The following is an 18,323-nucleotide window of genomic DNA, read 5'->3' as shown; positions in this document are numbered from 1 at the left end:
GGTCTATTTTCATAATAGTCTAGTACAGCGGTGCTCAACCTTTTCAACAGGCAGTCCAGGTGGGCAGTGCCCAGGCTGTCCTTAGTGCACTTTGTTGCTTAGCATATTACTCCTTAAGTACAGTCCTGGGGATGAGGTCATTGCATTCAAGGCTAAATTAAATCCCAGTCTAGCAAAGTGTGACTAGATTGTTTAACCTGAAGCTTGTAAGTAGCTCCAGAAAGTTCAGAGGGTTTCCCTTTGTGCTTAAAAGTTGAGTACGTCTTTGCTAAATGATGGCTCCAGCATATTTTTGCATGCCATTATACATAATCTGTAGTGTATTGAGTAAGCCAGTTAACTTACTTTTCTTTTATGGCAAACTGGTGAACATGCTCTTGAAAATGCTACAGAAATATATTTATAGTTGTAGAATAAAACTGTATGCAAGTATATTAAATTATATATTTGAGACATAGTGTTGTTGTTTAGTTAAAAAAAAAAAAAATGCCAGACCCTCTATCCTAAAAATTGAACAGAGAAATTCACACTTAATGCCAAAACATTCTGCTTCATTCTACATTGTGCTACGTGAAGAGGATAGCATGTCAGCTTTGTTTGATATACCTGATTGATCATTTAGAATCATAATGGGTCATTTACAACTGTAAGACATCAACTCGGTAAATTAAGTGTCATTCATGGTTCTGATGTGCATGTGTAGTTTTGCTGCTTCATTGTGAGCCCACGTATGACCCTAAAAATGTTTACATTCCATATCTCTCAGCATAATTATCAACTGACAAACAACATTTGTCCAATGTTCTAGAGATCCAGTGAAAACATCAAGTATCACCTAATCTTAATTATCTTATCCCCCTCTAAGTGATTTTTGCCAATCAACTGTTGAATTCCTCTGAGGACAAGAAATTCTAATTTATGGGCTCCTTTCATTTAAACAGCGTAGTAACTAAGTAGTTGTTGTTTAGAACTGAAGTTTTTTCTTGTTGTAGGAAGAACTTGCAGCTGCGAAAAAGTTTCTGTACTATGAAATGGGATATAAGGCAAAATCAGAGCAATTAACGGACAGTTCTGAAATCAGTCTTGTGCCTTCGGATATTGAAAGGTAAATAAGCACAAGTTGACCTTTTATCCCCTTCCTCCCTTGATTCTGGGAATAAAAATTCTATCTTTCTTTAGAGTGCAGCTCCATTTCAGTAATAAACCTATATTGCAGATATAAGAAGAGATTCCACATGTTTGATAAAGAAAATAAAGGATTTATTACCATACTGGATGTCCAACGTGTCTTAGAGGTAACATTTCTCTTGTGATTTTTGAATTCTTATCTAAATTGCCCAGGATGACTGAAATAGTGTTTAATTAATCCAGTTGATTTGTCTTTTTTCCTTCTTTATTTAGAGCATCAGTATTCAAATTGATGAAAATACACTTCACGATATTTTAAATGAAGTGGATTTAAACAAAAATGGGCAGGTGGAACTCGATGAGTTTTTACAGGTGAGTATTTTGTATTTGGAATCATGATGAAGACGACAAAGGAATATCTCCCCTTTACTCTGTATAGCTGTCTTATTTTATAGATGGCTAGAAAGGATTTATTAAAGCTAGATGTAGCATTTGTACATCTGATTTTCATACTAATTTACCTTGCCTGCATGTGGGCAATGAATTTGGTCACCATGAAAAATGCTAAGCAATTGCCTAAATGTAGTATCTGTATTGCTCACATAATTTCCTTTGCTCCAAAGACTATGTACTTATTAGCCCAGATGCCCTATGCATGCTTACTAATGTTGCTGCTTGAATAGTGCTGACACCTGTACATGGTCAAATTCAAATCCAGGTACACTGTGGCCAGCCCAAGCGGAGATATGTAAGTATTACAATCATCAATCTGAAGTGGGGGGGAAGAATTTTCCCCAACTTGATTAGAGCAAAGGGAACCCCAATTTTATGAGCTTTAATTTAACGAGCTTTAGTTAAAGTACCCCTGCTTCCACTTTTCAGCATGGGGACGCTGATATACAAGACGCTCCAGGCGCTTTAATTAGAGGGGCTTTTGGAGCCCCGCTGATTAAAGCACCTGCCCTTCCCCCCCCCCCCCCCCCCACTGCTGGAGCACATGTATAAATGCCCTGTGTTCTGTTAATAAAAGTAGTCTGGCTTGAGTAGCTTTGGAGTGTGGTAGATCTCGTTACTTTTGTTGAACAAGCGATAAGCTAGCTCAAGTTTGTAACTTACAGTGAAGACAAGCTTTAAGTTTAAAATCGTAGCCTCATAGAATCCACTGTAATTATTGGTGCCCATGAGAGTAAGAAAGGTGAGGAGGTACTTAGCCATGTTAGTCTGGAGTTAATTAGAAGGCAGCGTAGATGCATACCTTTAGGCTAAGTACAGACAGTCAAAAAGTCCAAGGCTGAATCAATTTAATCTTCGCATTTCTGGAATCACTTTTGGTTCCGCAAATGCAGCCACATGCCTGCAGCAGCCCAGGCCAAAAGCCAGGGGGCACTAGAGCACACCTCCCTGCTCAGCTGGAGCAGACAATTTGGGTCAAAGCTAGCTCACCCACCCTGTGAGGGAGGGTTTGTGGGGGAGGTGCAAAGCATCATGGGATGCTGGGTGACTGAGTTAACTTGAATATCCAGGGAATCTGGGACAGAAGTTTGATAAACTGGCTTAACTTAAATCAATTAAGTCTGATACTATATCCATCCACTTTTATTTTAAACCTGTTTCGGCCACTTTGGCTTGGGACAGAAATTGCACATAAACCAGTTTAAGAGATCAGAAACTGGTTTAAACCTGTAACAGAACAGAAACTCCATGCACTTCAAACACTTTCAAAATGGCCAAACCTGGTTTAAGATAAGCCTGGTTGGATGCTGTACCAGACTTAACTGATTTAGGTCAAACTAGTTTATGGAACTTCTGTCCCAGATCCCTTCTTGGTTCAAGTTAACTTATAGTCCCCCAGCATCCCACGATACTTTGCAGTGCTGGGCTGTGCTGTCTGCCCTGCCCTTCTGTTCCCTAGCCGGAGCACTATCACTCCTCTGGGTGGCTGAGTAGGGGGCGAGGGGGAAAAACTCAACCCTCTAGCTCAGCAGCAGACTGCCAGCCAGGTGCTGCAGGCCTGGGGGGGGGGGCACAGTTGCAGTGGGGGCTTGACTCTGCCCCCCCCAGAGCCAGGAGTTGGGTACCACGCCCCCTTCTCTGCCTCTGGGCTGGCTGGGAAGTGGGGAAAACCCAGCACCAGGGCTTGGCTCTTCCCCACAGAGCTGGGAACAGGGGAGGAGTCACCTTTCTCCACCCCTTTCTTAGCTGAGGGGGTGTGGCTCCCAGCTCTGGGGGGTGGAGCCAAGGCCCTGCTGCAGGCTTCTCCATCCTCCTTCCTTCAGCTAACCTGGAGGTGGAGAAGGGATGTGCCTCCTTGCTCTGGGGTAGCAGAGCCTAGACCCCCCCCTGCACCCTCTCCCCTCAGCCCACCCAGAGGCTGAGAAGAGGGTGTGACTGGGGGACTCCAGCCCTGCTCCCAGCTCTGAGGTGGGCACGGAGGCTATCCCCACTGCAGCTTCCCTGCATCCAGGCTGGAGGCTGAGGACTGGGCATGACTCCTGGCTCCCAGCTCTGGGGGCAAAGCCAAGCCCCTGCTACAGGTTTTCCTTCTCCTCCCCCTCAGCCAGCCCCAGGCTGAGGAGGGGGCACGACTCCTGGCTTTCACCTCGGGGCTGAGCCAAGCTCAGGTGCAGATTTCTCCCCCTGCTGCCTCAGCTGGCTGGGAGATTGAGAAGGGGGCATAGCTGGGAGATTCCAGCACCTCTCCCAGCTGTGGGGGGGAGGCGTGGGGGAAGGGGAGACAGAGTAAAGCCCTCAGTTCCAGCTTCCCCTCCCTTCCTTCTGGGCTGTTTCATAGATTTCATAGATATTAGGGCTGGAAGGGTCCTCGGGAGATCATCGAGTCCAGCCCCCTGCCCCAGGGGCAGGAAGTCAGCTAGGGTCAAAGGATCCCAGCAAGATAGATGTCCAAATGTTTCTTAAGAGTCCAGAGTAGGTGCTTGCACCACCTCTGGGGGGGGGGTGTATTCCAGGCCTTGGGGGCTCAGGCAGTAAAGAAGCTTTTCCTTATGTCCAGCCTGAAACGGTCTTGCAGGAGTTTGTGACTGTTGGACCTTGTCATCCCCTGGGTGCTCTGGTGAACAGGTGTTCCCCCAGATGCTAATGCACACCCTTTATGTACTTCTAGACTGCCACCAAGTCACCCCTGAGCCTGAACTTCTCCAGGCTGAAGAGTCCCATGGCTCTCAGCCTCTCATGATAGGGCCTGTTCTCCTGCCCTCTGATCATACGTGTGGCTCTCCTCTGGACTCTCTTAAGCTTTTCCACGTACTTTTTAAATTGTGGAGCCCAGAATTGAATGCAGTACTCCAGCTGTGGCCTCACCAAGGCCGAGTACAGCGGGAAGATGACATCCTGGGATTTGCTTGAGAAACATCTATAGATGCAAGCCAGAGTTTTTTTGCTTTACCAGCTGTGACATCGCATTGGTGGCTCATATTCATCTTGTGGTCAGTCATGACCCCCAAGTCCCGTGGTGTACCAAGTGTAGCACTGCCGAGCCTACAAGCATGCTGCGGGTTTCTTTCCCCAAGGTGGAGTACCATGCGTTTTTCGGTGTTGGATGCCATCAGGCTTTCATCTGCCCATTTTGTGAACTTGTCGAGGTCAGCCTGGATCACCAGCCTATCCTCGGGTGTGGACGTTTTACCCCAAAGTTTGGTGTCATCTGTGAACATGGCCAGTCTGTTTCTGATACCAATGTCTAAATTGTTAATAAAGATGTTAAAGAGTATAGGCCTAAGGATGGAGCCTTGGGGGAACCCACTGGTCATGGCACACCACGATGATTTACTTCCATTGATTACCACTCTCTGGGTCTGACCTCGGATCCAATTCCCCAGCCATCAGACTGTGATGTAGCGACAGCCACAGTTGGCCAATTTTTCTGTGAGGAAATCGTGGGACACCAGATTAAAGGCTTTTTTTAAAGTCATAGATACTGATTTCAATCTCTTCTCCCTTGTCCAGGTGATATGTCACCTGGTCATAGAAGGAGATGAGATTGGTCAGGCAAGATCTATCCGCAACAAACCCGTGCTGACTGTCCCTCAGGATGTTGCCATCAGCCAGTTTGTCAAGAATGGTCCCTTTGATAATTTTTTCCAAGATCTTCCCCAGGATAGATGTCAGGCTGATAGGCCTGTAGTTCCCCGGATCTACTTTCCTCCCTATCTTGAAGATAGGCACCACATTGGCCTTCTTCCATTCTTTGGGCACTTCACCTGAGCACCAGGAGTTCTCGAAGATACCCCCCAAGATACCTTGCTTAGCCCTCGGATACCCCAAGCCATGCCTCCTGCACAGCTACCCTGTGGGCTTCAGCTCTCTGCTGTGGCGAGCAGGCTGAGAGGCGTGCTCTAGCGCTCCCCAGCTATTAGTATCGGCCACTGCAGAGGTCTGTCTGCCTTTCCTGTTTGAAAAGTGAACATGAGTTCACTTGCTTATTGGTTCAGTCTATGCAGTTTAAAAAAAACGTGCAAAGATTGAATTGATTCAGCCTTAGGTTTTTTGACTGTACTTGGCGTCTGAAAGTGGTTTACGTGCACTGAACTTCTGTTGTGTTACAGATTTGAACCAGTTTCCAGTCACTTATACTGGTTGATGTGTAATTTCTATCCTTGGCCATTTAGACTGACTAAATAAGGGAGACATAGAGAAAGAAAGACAGACAGGGAGACATGCATATAGAACTATGCTGTCCTTTCACAGCATCTGATGAAGTGAACTTGGATTCATGAAAGCTTGTGCTCTCTCTATATATGTATCCTGTTTAGTTAATCTATAAAGGTGCATTAGAAAGGTCACATACTAGAAGAGGAAGTGGGTCTAGTCCTTCTATAATTGACAAACTGAGTTTAGAAAGAAAATTTGTCCTAATAACCTCTTCTCTGTTGTCCTTTTTTCCTTCTACAAGGAGGCTAAAGTAAGGGAGGGGAAAGAATATGTTCCCCTCTATTTGTGTGAAAGACCAGGAGACCTTTAACTAGCAGGATGGAAGTGGAGTAGACATGGAAGGGGCAAGTGCTGGCTTGTTTTTGTAAGTTTTCATCCTATGCCCCCAATTCCACATGGACTCCTGTCTTCAGAGAGATAAGGATGCTACTGGGGGAAAACCGGGGGATAACTCTCCAAGCAGATTTTCAGGGCAAAGCAAAACATAAACTTTTGACTAAGTCTGTAGTGACTTACGCTGATTTTCCTATTTCCTCAACATGCAATAGAGTGCTTTAGTAATAGCATCACCTGGGTGGCACCAGACTCCCAAGAGTCATCAGAAGCTGTTTGCCATCATGATTCAGTGCAATACAGCAAAACACCCCTTGACTTTTAAGGAACTCTAAAATGCAAGGAGTTTCTTCTTTGCAGAAATAACTGCTGTTAGACTCAAACAATGTATCCTACAGTTTGTTGAGGGTCCTTTTCAAGAGGACAGGGATGACTTCTGCCCCAGATAAACATATATTTCTTCCCCTAAATTTGGTGAGAGCCAAGCAGCATTTCAAGGCATAATTTGGCCTGTACTACACAGTACAAACACTGTCATTTGTATGTTCCTAATGGAAGCACTGATTAGAAACTTCAATTTAAAAGCATTGAGGATGAGAAACTGCAGATTCACTGTCAAAGCCCATTCACTGTCAAGTTCATATGTTCCTGTTTAATTTCTGATTTAGGTAAAGAGGAATGTATCAGAGTACGGGAAAGGAAGCAATGAACATCAGTTGCCCGTGCATCTTTTCTCTCCAAGGCTTTAAAAAAAATAAGGCAATAAGGATACTACTAAAATGTTTGTCCATTTGACTCCTCTTGAACGAGCCATTTATTTGTTTCCAGCTAGCTGGGTTTGTTTTTTGTAGAGTCTTTCTTGGTCAGGTATTTCAAATGACTGCCAGGTCTTTCCTGCACCATGGCAATGATGAATGCCGAACATGAGATAAATTAATGCTGGGGATTTTGGTCAATGTCAGCCCTTTCTTCACTGTGTCAAGTTAAACAAACAAGATCAAGGCAAAGGAAATGGTAATTGTCTCTCTCGAGATGAGCTGTAGATAAGAGGAGCATTGTTGAATCTAAATGCAGAAAATTTTCACAGGTTGTGTCCAGCATTACAAAAAAGCAGTATTTATTCACCTGAAACTGAGTGGTTCAGCTGTGTGACAAAATGCATGTTTTGTTTTTAATTAAGAACTGCCTTATGTCTTTATACCAATACATTTAAAAAAAAAAAAAGAAAAATATAACCCTACAAACCAACCAGGAAAAAAACCCCACCACAGTCAGGTAATTGGGAGACAGCTTCCTTTTTAATTTTTTTTTTCATAAGAAACTTTAATTTAAAAGAAGAAATGTGACTTTGCATTTCACATAGAAAACTCTTTACTTTTATGACTACATTTTATGGTATAATTTGATTAGTTTGAGTACACTGTAGTTAAAAAATAGAAATAACAAGCAATGAATCCTGTTGTGATTTACTTACTGTTTTCAGTAGTCTCTTTAGAGGTGGTCCTATAGTTTAATACTTCCAAAATAGAAATGGCAGATATCTTTGTGTATTTCTAAGTTACTTTTTAAAGCTGTGCACCTTGTGGTGCCTTCTATATTGCCCTCTTTTGCATTTTAAAATGTAGCATAAGGACCGTATCCTTTAAATAAATATGTGAATGTGTGTATGTATATACACGTGTGTGTGTGTGTGTGTGTGTGTGTGCGCACGCACACACACACACACACAGGGAATATGAAAAGTACCGTATTTACCTAAATACACGATGAGGTTTTCCATCCCAATTGGCTTGGGGGGAAAAAGCCCCTCAAAATCACATACAAGGACATCTTACTAAATACATTGTCTATTGTTAAACTGCTGCCAAAAGCAGCATCTGCTCAGCAATGAAAACCATGTATGAAGCTAGTTGAATGCAGCTGGCACTGACCGTGACTATAAAACATATGGCCCATATTGAGCAAACATGCTGATGGAAACCTTTTTTTTTGTGTAGCCCTTAAAAAAAATTCCAGGGACCTGGAACTTGGCACGCAGGTACTGCAATACCAGACCAGCACCAGAAGGGCCAGAACCAGCCCTGACACCATCACTCTGGGGCCAAAAATGCTGCATTTGATCTTTGCCAAAAAAAGCTGAGATTTTTTTTCTTTTTCTTTTTCTTTCTTCTTTTCCTTTTTTTTTTTTTTTTTTACAGTAAAATTTATCATGTCCCAAGTCAAATCAGCCAAATCAATTCCAAATCTGAGTCATTCAAGAACCATATGTGGCCCTGCTACTGGCAAGCATCTTCCACCCTCGCCTGGGGTTTCAGATACTTCCAAATACTTTGGCAGTCATCCTATGTTCAGGCCCAGTCCTGGAGGCTTGGGGTTCAGGTGCCCCCGAGTTTCACTTGCCCTCAGCCAGATGGCCACAGGAGCACACTAGGGAGGAGTCTCCCATTTCCATGAAGTTGGCATATAGGCGAGATCTTCCCACTGGAAGTGAAAGCGGGATGCTAACTATTTATTACCTCAGCCAAGGTACTACCCCCTGCCACATTCGTGGTCTTCCCCAACCAGTAGGAAAACCTCTTTGGTGATCACGGTATTTCCCTTGCCAGGTTAAATTAGTGCAGTCTGTTTGAATAAGACATATGATAGTACTCATTAAACCCAGTCCCCCTCACTGCTGACACTTTTTTTTTTTTAAGTCATGGTGAGCCATGGCATTGTATCCATTTTTCACTTCCCTTTTACTCTCACAGCTGAACTGTGCCCTTCTTTTCCATTCCCAATGATTCCTGTTACTTCACCAGCCATAAATGCCTAGCAAACATCACCAAACAGGGCCCCAAACAGTTCACCCAGAATCCATCTTTTGCCTCCTCTTTTAGCTTGGAACATATGATTAGTGTTGCCCTGCCCTCAATGAGATAAAGCCAGGCTAGGATGCCCCGTGCTTCATCTGCATACAAATTTTTGAAGCACCTCAGGACTTGTGACAAGAACATCGAGTTCCAGTCATGAGCATGGGGGGAGGCTCAGGGCTAATCAGCACATGGATCCTTTGAGGGGGTTATCTGGAGTACACGCACATACTGGGCAGTGCTGAGCTGTGTGATCACCATGGCTTGAAATCCTGTTGACTCTGAGGCCCAGCCCAATAAGCTATGTGGTAAATCATGAACATTTGGCTTTGGACTAATGCATATCAGTAGGTGCCAAAGTGCTGCAGGGGAAATACCCTGGCCGAGGTACTGCAATTAAAATGTCACTGTGTAGTGGAGGGTGCACCCCTGTCTGCTTGTGAACAGGACTACCTATGAGAGCTTCATAGTTAACTTCCCACTGGCCAGCTTCCAGTGGGAGGATCTTGGCTACCTGCCAACTTTTTGGAAATGGGAGACTCCTCCCTAGCTTGCTTCTGTGGTGATATGGAACTCAGGGGCAAGTGAAAGTCAGGGGCATCCAAACCCCAAGCCTCCAGACTTGGGCTTGAACATAGGATACCTGCCAAAGGATTTGGAAGTATCTGAAGCCCCAGTTTGGGGTGGAAGATGCTTGTCAGTAGCAGGGCCATATGTGGTTCTTGAATGATTCAAACGGTTTTGGAACTGATTTGGCTGATTTGACCTGGGACATGAAAAATTTTCTGTTTAAAACAAAACAAACAAAAAAACTGCCAAAGTGCTGCTCAAAAGTGTATTTATGGAGTACCTGTGTTAAAACTTGCAGTAGTTTAAAAAAAACCAACATGGATCAATCGTGGGTGGATTAAGTGTCTGGGTACTCTATGCAAATTGCTATAGCCATGTTAATTCAAAGGTTATTGCTTTCAGATTTGCTCCTCACTTCATGTTCAAGGAGAGCAGGATCTGATAATAAGGAGAGAGGAAAGGGGTTGCCAGGGGCAAAAGTTAGGGGGAAGCAGAGAGCAAAAGGGCTCTGACCTCTCCAGATTTAACTTCCCTGCTGTAGCAGTGGGAGTGGGACAAATTCAAGGCAAACCTCCAATAATTAGATTCTGTACTTGGAAAATTATAACAAATTTATAAATTTTCCATATAGAGAATCTAATTATTGGGGGGCAGGGGGGCTGTCCTATAATCAGGATCATCTTCTATTCAAGTAAATATGGTGAATGGTAGTAAGTTTTCTTTAAAGGCTTGTTTATGTCAAATTTGTGGTACTCTTGTGTTTCCTATTTGAAAACTTTAATTTAATCATATGGAATTTACTGGCATATTACTGTTCATGGAAAGCTTTTTGTGCAGGTATTGATGGGAATTTGTATTTCAGTGACTGAAAGTTTGTGCTAATGTGCTTATTCACTTTCCCAAGTAGGGAGCAGAATCCTGGCATGTGACTCATCTGACCAATCACAAGCACTGAATATAGCTAAAATAATGAATTCTTGTAGCAACTGTGCAGAAAATGAAGGGAAATCTTGATGCTCACAGATATATTCCACGAGAATATTAGCAGAAGGAAGTTGAATTAATCAGTTAAACTATTTGTTATAAATATTTCACCCAGGTCTAAATACAATTAGTAAGAATGTTGCATGGTTTCCTGACATACTAATGTTATACAAGAACAGTAAGGGGGAAGAGGGGGGGCTGGATATGATGCTTTGACAATTGCAGGCTGTTTTCAGGCTCTGGTAGAAGGACTGTATTTGGTCACCAGATAGTGACTGCCAGTCTTATATTAGGACCATTTTCTTAACTTGTTGATTTTACTCCAACTGAAGATCTGGCAGGTTTTTAACATGGCCTGTGTACATACTGGTGTATTTGTAGATCTTGTTTTGCTTAAGAGGTACTAGTCAAAGATCCAGCACTGCCTCTATTTACGTGGCCCAGTGGGATGGAAGCTTTGTGACATAAGGGCTTCACAGCCTAAGTAGGTGAGATAGGTGTGCGGTAGTAAATGAGATGGCAACATAAAATGAACAGTGTGATGGCAGGAGGCACCCTGCTAGTTCCCGTTTGTTTGTTGTTTTAGTGAGTTTACTGTCAGTAGGGATAAACTAAATGGAAGAAAACTGAGGAGATGACAGGGTTTGACAGATAGGGCAAGGGACAAAAGGGTAAGAGGACTGCCTGAACTGGGATGAAGAGACTGTGAGGAAGAGGAGGGAATGCTTGCTTTTTAGTTGCTTCTGCTGCTGTTCAGGATGGCAGGAGGATGTGGTGGGAGGCTGCTCTTTTGCACTGCTTCCCTAAGGCTGCATGATGGGGGAGAGAATCCCCACCCTAGCACTTTCCCCCAGTTTAGGGAATCTTCCCTGAACAGTTCAGCTTTTGGGGGAGGCAAAGCGCAGCTGAACCCCATTTGTCCCCTACCAGTCTATTGTAGCATCCCGTTTTGGCTGCCTGGCAGTCAGTCGTCCTTCAGGTTTACCAAGCTTGTGTGGGGCCTTTTCTATGTGCAGTAGCTCTTTGTAAAAAGGGAAGACATTTGAAACAAAATGGCTACGTAGCTTTCCATAAGAGTAAGAAATTATATGGTGTAAGTGCCAATTGCTTTCCAGATTAGCCTTTTACAAGCTGACTGCATGTAATTTCAAGTCTAATGCTCATCTGATCCATTGGATAAAAAAAGAATTAAGTAAACTCGTAGCACTGGAGTGTGTTCATTAAGATAGAACTGAGAGTCCAGTTTCAAGGACTTAAAAGCAAATTAGTTTTTAAAAGTCTATAAAGAAATTTGGATTTAAAAGAATTATGGAAGCTAAGTAGGCTGTCCCTTCCAAAAAGAGGAGTTAAGTGAAAAAGGGTATCAGGTAGGGCCAGTGGTAGATTGAGATCTGTATTCTCCTTCTTCTGTCTAAATGACTCTCTTCAGGTTAAAAAAAAAATCAAATATGTGAGTTATCATCTGTATTCAGCCTTATTAAAAGGCTTTGAAAAGCCAGCATGTGGGTTGGCTACTTCAGCATTACTTTCAAATGCACATTAGATGCTTGTACGGCTCTTGCAGCCCAGGCATATGTAAAACACCCCCTGATATCATTGGTAGCAGTATATAAAAGGGCTTCACCGTCAAAGCTTAAAACAGTAATGCCATGTTGTTTTAATAAATACAAAAATCACAGCACTGGTATTTGGGTAATAGCCTTTGCTTCTGGCATAGATAAAATAATTAACTCTCATGCATTGTTTACACTAGAAATTGTTGTTAGTTGTCGTCAGTTGTTAGTAGCCAGCTGATTCTGATGCAAACCTCTAATCTAGGGAGGGAAATAAGAAATGAGCTCTGAATTACACCAGTGCAGTATACCCTGCTTTCAAATACAGATAAGCTACATGAGTAAAAAGAGCAGCTACCCTACTGGCAGACTCCAGTGGATGGAATCCCCTGGATGGAGAAAAGACTTCAGCCTGTTTGGCTTTATGTCTTGTCTGGCTAATACATTTGGCAGAGTTCATAATATGTTCTAAATGTTGTTTCTTTAAGCTCATGAGTGCTATTCAGAAGGGCTATGTCTCTGGGAGCCGGCTTGCAGTGCTTATGAAGACTGCTGAAGAGAATCTACATCAGAGAGTTGTAATTCCAGTGGATCGAAGTGGAGGTGGACTGTGAGTCTAACTACAAAACCTGCTTACAGCTACAAGATAGTGGATATGTGTAGCTGCTTCTCTCAGTGTGGAAAAACATTCCAATGCTTTCAGTTTGTCTCTGCTTATTCAACATGATCAGTATCTGGCATTCAGTGCCGCTTCTCCAAAAAGTACATTGGTGCATTTATCTTTTCCTTATTAACATTTTCTGAACAGCTGTTAATGCTTCAATATGTGGCCTTTTGGACTGAACATGCTTTAGGTGTAGAATTTATTAGTGGGAATTCAGAGTGCTGTCTGGAAAAGATTTGTGTGCGCATGCACACACATATGCATACAGACATGCACATGCACCACCAGCCTTGTTCATTAAAATTTGGTATCCTTTATACTTAAAAAGAAAAAAAAAAGATGCATAGAGTGGGTCACATCTTTAAAAAAAAAAAAAAAAAAGAGAGAGACTGCATGTATCAAAGTGGTGCCTGGTTTGTTGGTTTGTTTTAGGGTTTTTTGTTTGTTTCTTTCTATAGGAATAATTATTTAGGGCAAATGTTCATTTCCAGGATATCAGAAGAGTAGCAAGAACTAGCTTGAGAATTTTGTAAATTAAATGTTCTACTGGGAAATTGAAATTTATAGATAGAAGTTTTCAGTTGTTTTCAGCATTGTGTTATTTCAGTGGCATCAATAGTTTGTCAGACTAATGTCCAGCAATAATGTTTTGGAAGCATAAGAATGGACAACCACAAGAAGAATTGCTAAAAAATAAAATAAGTCTTATCATAGCTTAATATAAGTTAGAGGAAAAGCAAGGGTACACCTTTCCTTCCCCCATGTTTGTGAAAAGTCTGCTGGCCTGAGTAAATTGCTTGGTCTGGCAAGTGTTGCCACATGTTGTAAAGTCTCTTGTACTGTTTGTTTTTGTGCTTGTAGACAAATGCGGAATGTATGTAAAATAGCTAGACCTCTGTGATAGTGTTTGCACTATCGCTTTTTTGCCACTTTTATGCTTGTAAAATTCACAAGCATCACGTGAAATAAGAAAGTTAATTTGCATTCCAGCAGACTTTACTGAGAAGTGTAAAGGCTATTTTTCAGCAAATTAAAAGCAAAGTTAAGAGCCAATTTTGGACCACTTATTTGAGCCAGTCTCAACATATGCCATACCTGGCTGTTTGCCTTGTGACTTTTTCTTTTGTTAGCTTTAACTAGGATTGGTATCAAGATCAGATCAAAATGTTTTGCCTGGTATACTGTGGGGAAAGGATAATATATGAATAATCTTATGGATGTTTCTCTCTCTGAGTATAGATGCCAGTTTACATCTCAAACCAGAAGCCTTGAGTATTAGGTGCCAGAATATCTGCACATAATTGTATGTTAAAATTTTTGTAAGGAAAAAATTTAATATTCTGCAACACTACAAAACTGAAAAAATACATATTTCTTTTTTTAGAATAGAAGGGAAAATATCTTTTATGCAAACTATATAAGTGCGGAGATTTCCTTACGATCTATGATGATAATAGTAAGCACAAGTGTCATTGTTTGAAATTTTTCTTCTAGCAAGTTCCCTCCTATGAAAAGTGGTGACTATCTAAAAATAGTAAAGGAGAAAAACACCTAAACTTCTGTAAATAATTGTGTATCTATTAGTCCAAGACAGATATATGGCAGTTAGTCTCTGTAAAGTCTAGGGAAAGAAATAGTTTTCTAAAAAGTCCCAGGTGACATCCTCTGGAAAAGTGTTTTGCTTATTAGATTTGGCTAACATACCTTGTACCTCCCTGCAGACCTGGCATGAGGGAAACTCAGCTTTCTTGCTTGGAGACCTGTGTATTCTCATTTGGCTCGGTCTATGTGATAAAACCTTCAGACCACTTGACAATGTGACGTTTATTTTGAATAAAAAGGATTGTTTCCCTGTGGCTCTGTCAACTTTTTTTCTGTTGAATATGCCAGCATTTGCAAGATAAAATATATATCTGTATATTTTCTAGATAAAATATAATCTTGAAACTTAAACTGGATTTGCCAAATAAGCTCTCCAAGCAGAGTAAAGAACCCCAAACCAATGTTACTACATATCACAGTGTTTAAGGGTAGGGAGGAGGGGAATAAATATACAACAGTACAAGGTTTGGGTTTGGTTTTTGAAAGGACTTATGCTACCAGTAATTTTTAAACTGTAATTCTAATAGATGATGTGAAAGTCTTTTTTCATGTCAGGTAAAGAAAACCATTATACTTGTATAGTTCAGTAATATATATATATATTTTAATTGTCCATCCTGTTACTTCCCCTTTCTCTCCTCCTATCCTTAAATTCCTCTCTCACTGACACTGTTCAGTGTGATTGAACAGATTTCCTGTAAAGCCAAAATTATATCCAATACACTCCTTGCTGTTCTCCTGTTTTACTAATAATGCCATCAGAATATAATGCTGGGATTTTCATGGCAGTGTGCAAGTCATCGTATTCTGATTTACATGAATTTTAGCCAGGTTACTGTCTTAGCCTCCGCTTTTCTATTTTGTCATAGTACAGCCAAATGTGTATAACTACCTATTTTGTACAACAGGAAAAAAGTTGCACATGTTATTTACAATGGCTTAAATCAGTAAAAAAAAATAATTCTGGATTTTATTAATTTCATCAACACACTTTGTTTCCAGATGAGATTGTCTCACAAGCTTACTGTTGAAGTCAAAGCAACTATAAAATTTCAGTGTCTGGCATTGTTCTAATATTATGTGAAGCAACTACTGTGCTCTTTAACAAACAAGCCTAAGACCAGTAGTGATGTGTGTGTGTATATATACTGCATGTTTTTACATGTGGCACTTTTATGTATTGTGTTGGGTTATTGTTCTAGATTGGACTGTTAAATACTGTGTTTGAGGCTGGGTTGTCATTTTTATAACTGTCTTGGTGTTTTATTGCCATTATTTATTACTTTTGATATACAGAATGAGCTGCATGCATTTATAGAGCAATAAGAGGATGTATTTAATGTGCCTTGTTTTTAACTGAATAAGAACTGAAAGCATGAATCAATAAACTGATTAAAATGGTCCACTCACTGGCATTTTGATGTTACTGGCAGTTACAGAAATAACTTTGATTAGCCTTGAACAAGTTTAAAACAAAAGTTCAAAACAGATGCTTTTTCCTAAATGATACGTAATTTACATGTTGTCGTCTTGACTTGGAATTCAGCAATTTTAAAACAGAAAGTAAAAGTGATAAGTGAATATAATTTGTACTAATGGTAAAGCTGTTTGCATTCACTAATGAAACACAGAGTAAGATATGCTGAATATTCTGTTTTGCAGTCTCATCCTAAAACCACAGGCAGCCAATTGCAACCAAAGCCTTTCAGGCCAAGTGTTCCTATGTATGCTGATGAATTTTATCAAAACTTAAACCAATAGAAATGAATGCAAAAGATTACATAATCCATTTTGATCATTTTACATGTCAAGTTAGTCCAGTGTTGCCAAGTGTTGATAAATGTTCTGACAGAAAAAATGCTATATATTTTCACTGTCAGTAAATCAGGAAAGCTGTTATCAGTTTTAACACAAATTTTATAATGCCCATATTATTTTATAGGTTTTAATTTACACATGTAACAGGGATATTCTGCATTTGCAGTTTAGCCATGCTGTATGAAGTCATTGTATATATGCAGCAGGGGTGAACCTTCTTTTCCACCCACAACCTAGTAGATATACAGGATTTATACTTCCTGAGTATAATTCTGAAAGAATAAACATTGTCTAGCTATCAGAAAACATTTGCCATAGTCAACACCCTCAAATACTTTGCATCCTTAGAATAGCCTAGGGACATGATCCTGAATTTTTTAATGAAATTCCTATTAAAATGAACAGGAGCCTTGCTAAACAATAAACTTCAGGCCTGGAGCCTCCCTCTTAGCATGATCTTTGCATCAAATATGTGGAAAACATAGATTTATAGTAGCTAAAACAGGTTGCAGTGAACATAGAAAAATATTATATGGAATATCATAGCAATGTTAATATTTAAGTATTAGTGCTTGATCTGTGTGGTACTTACCTTAAATTTGGACTGATTGCATCTGGTAAGAGAAGGAGAAATGTTAGGAGCAAAAACACTTTCAACAAAGATGTTTCTTTAGTACTAACTGAGTTTTGTTTCTCCCTAAGAAAAATGAAGGGCCTCTCATGATTTCAGGTTGTTTTTTTTTCCTTACATTTTAGCCCTCATTCCCCTAATTAGCCACAAGAGTTGTGAATGTACATAGTGTGACGCAAGAGCTTTGATGACACCGCAGGATATTTGCACAGGTACTGTGACAAGGTGTGGGCTTCACTCCAGAATCAATACTTCTTAACACAATACAAGACACCACTGATATAATAGGCAGCTTACCGGGCGCACCATTACTCTTCCTATTTCATAAATAGAGGCAGAGACTAATATGTGGATACCCTGAGCTCCTTGGCAAGCTCTTTTTTTTTTTTTTTTAATCACATTAGTTTTTTACAACAGCCTTTCAAGAAGACTTAGATGCATATTAGACTCTTCAGCTGGTTATGCGCAGAATAGAAGAGATCTCTTCCTGCAGAATTTCAGAATTTTTAGTTGGGACTACATCTGTAACTGAGTCTGACCCTTAGCAAACACCAAATAGTATCATCTACTCTCCTAAGTCTGGTTCTTGTGACCCATCACAGCCTGAGAAATAACCCAGTGTGATGTCACTGTTTCAACTCTTTGAGTTAAAGTGATTTCAGCAGGTTGGCTTTTCTTTATTTAATGGTGACTAGACAAGTTCTTTATATATAGGTGCATGGTTTGGATAATTCATTTTCTTGAATATAGTGCTGCTTGATAGTACAGTTCACATCCTGCTTTCCATTTCAAATATCTAGAAATGCATTGAAGCTTTCTTATTACAATGTAGCTGGATATGTGAATCTGACTGTTTCTCCTCTGTATGCTTTAGTTAACTAAACAAGACACATTTGGTTCTGTCTTACCAAGATACCTTAATCTGTTTGTCTAAGTGATGTAAATGTAATTAGCTTGATCAGTAAAACTGACACAAACTAAAGTGAGCTGAATCAGGGTAACCTGATTCGAAGACCTTCTCACTCCCCAGAATAAACAGAAGACTTTTTTCCCCTTTAATTTGATCTGTTATGAGTTGCTGCTTCGTTTGTTTTACTGAACCACTAAGATTCATTTTTTTTTTATTTTTGCATCTCTACAATTAACTGATTTGCAATTCATTTTTATGCATGCTGAGTTTTTCCTGTCCAAGTCAAGAAGCTGTAAATCTTAGATCTATTGAACTGACAATGAAATATATTTCATTTTTCCCCATGAATCATTTGCCATCCTTATTGCAGAAAAATGGCAAAATTATGGTGTACCATGTTTTCATAAATTACTGCTCTCCCCCCACCCCCCTCCCAGTTTGTTCCATGATTTGCCTGGAAAGAATGTGAGTTTAAAAATCCAGAATAGCTTGGTAAACAGGACTGGTTTCACTCAAAATGGGCTGAAAATCAAACTGATCTCTGTGTATTAATTGTTCTAATTCTATGAACTGTTTCATGCATCTTTCATAGGAATCCAAGATTTACTCT

General features: G+C 40.7%; 1 protein-coding gene across 2 annotated transcripts in view; it reads left to right on the top strand.

Annotated features, from left to right (window-relative positions):
- Nucleotides 1-15,757, top strand: part of GPD2 (glycerol-3-phosphate dehydrogenase 2) — a 126,823-nt gene extending 111,066 nt beyond the window's left edge. For both annotated transcript variants that reach the window (XM_059727374.1, XM_014599545.3), the window contains 4 exons: nucleotides 993-1,105; nucleotides 1,217-1,295; nucleotides 1,402-1,500; nucleotides 12,577-15,757. In XM_059727374.1, coding sequence (XP_059583357.1) covers nucleotides 993-1,105; nucleotides 1,217-1,295; nucleotides 1,402-1,500; nucleotides 12,577-12,702 — 417 coding nt within the window. In that variant the 3' untranslated portion in view covers nucleotides 12,703-15,757. The remainder of the gene's footprint in view (nucleotides 1-992; nucleotides 1,106-1,216; nucleotides 1,296-1,401; nucleotides 1,501-12,576) is intronic.
- The last annotated feature ends 2,566 nt before the right edge of the window (nucleotides 15,758-18,323 follow it).

Source organism: Alligator mississippiensis, chromosome 4 (genome assembly GCF_030867095.1).
Source record: "Alligator mississippiensis isolate rAllMis1 chromosome 4, rAllMis1, whole genome shotgun sequence".
Taxonomy (NCBI): Eukaryota; Metazoa; Chordata; order Crocodylia; family Alligatoridae; genus Alligator; species Alligator mississippiensis.
Note: the sequence above shows the minus strand (reverse complement) of the source record. Positions and strands in the feature narration are given on the sequence as shown.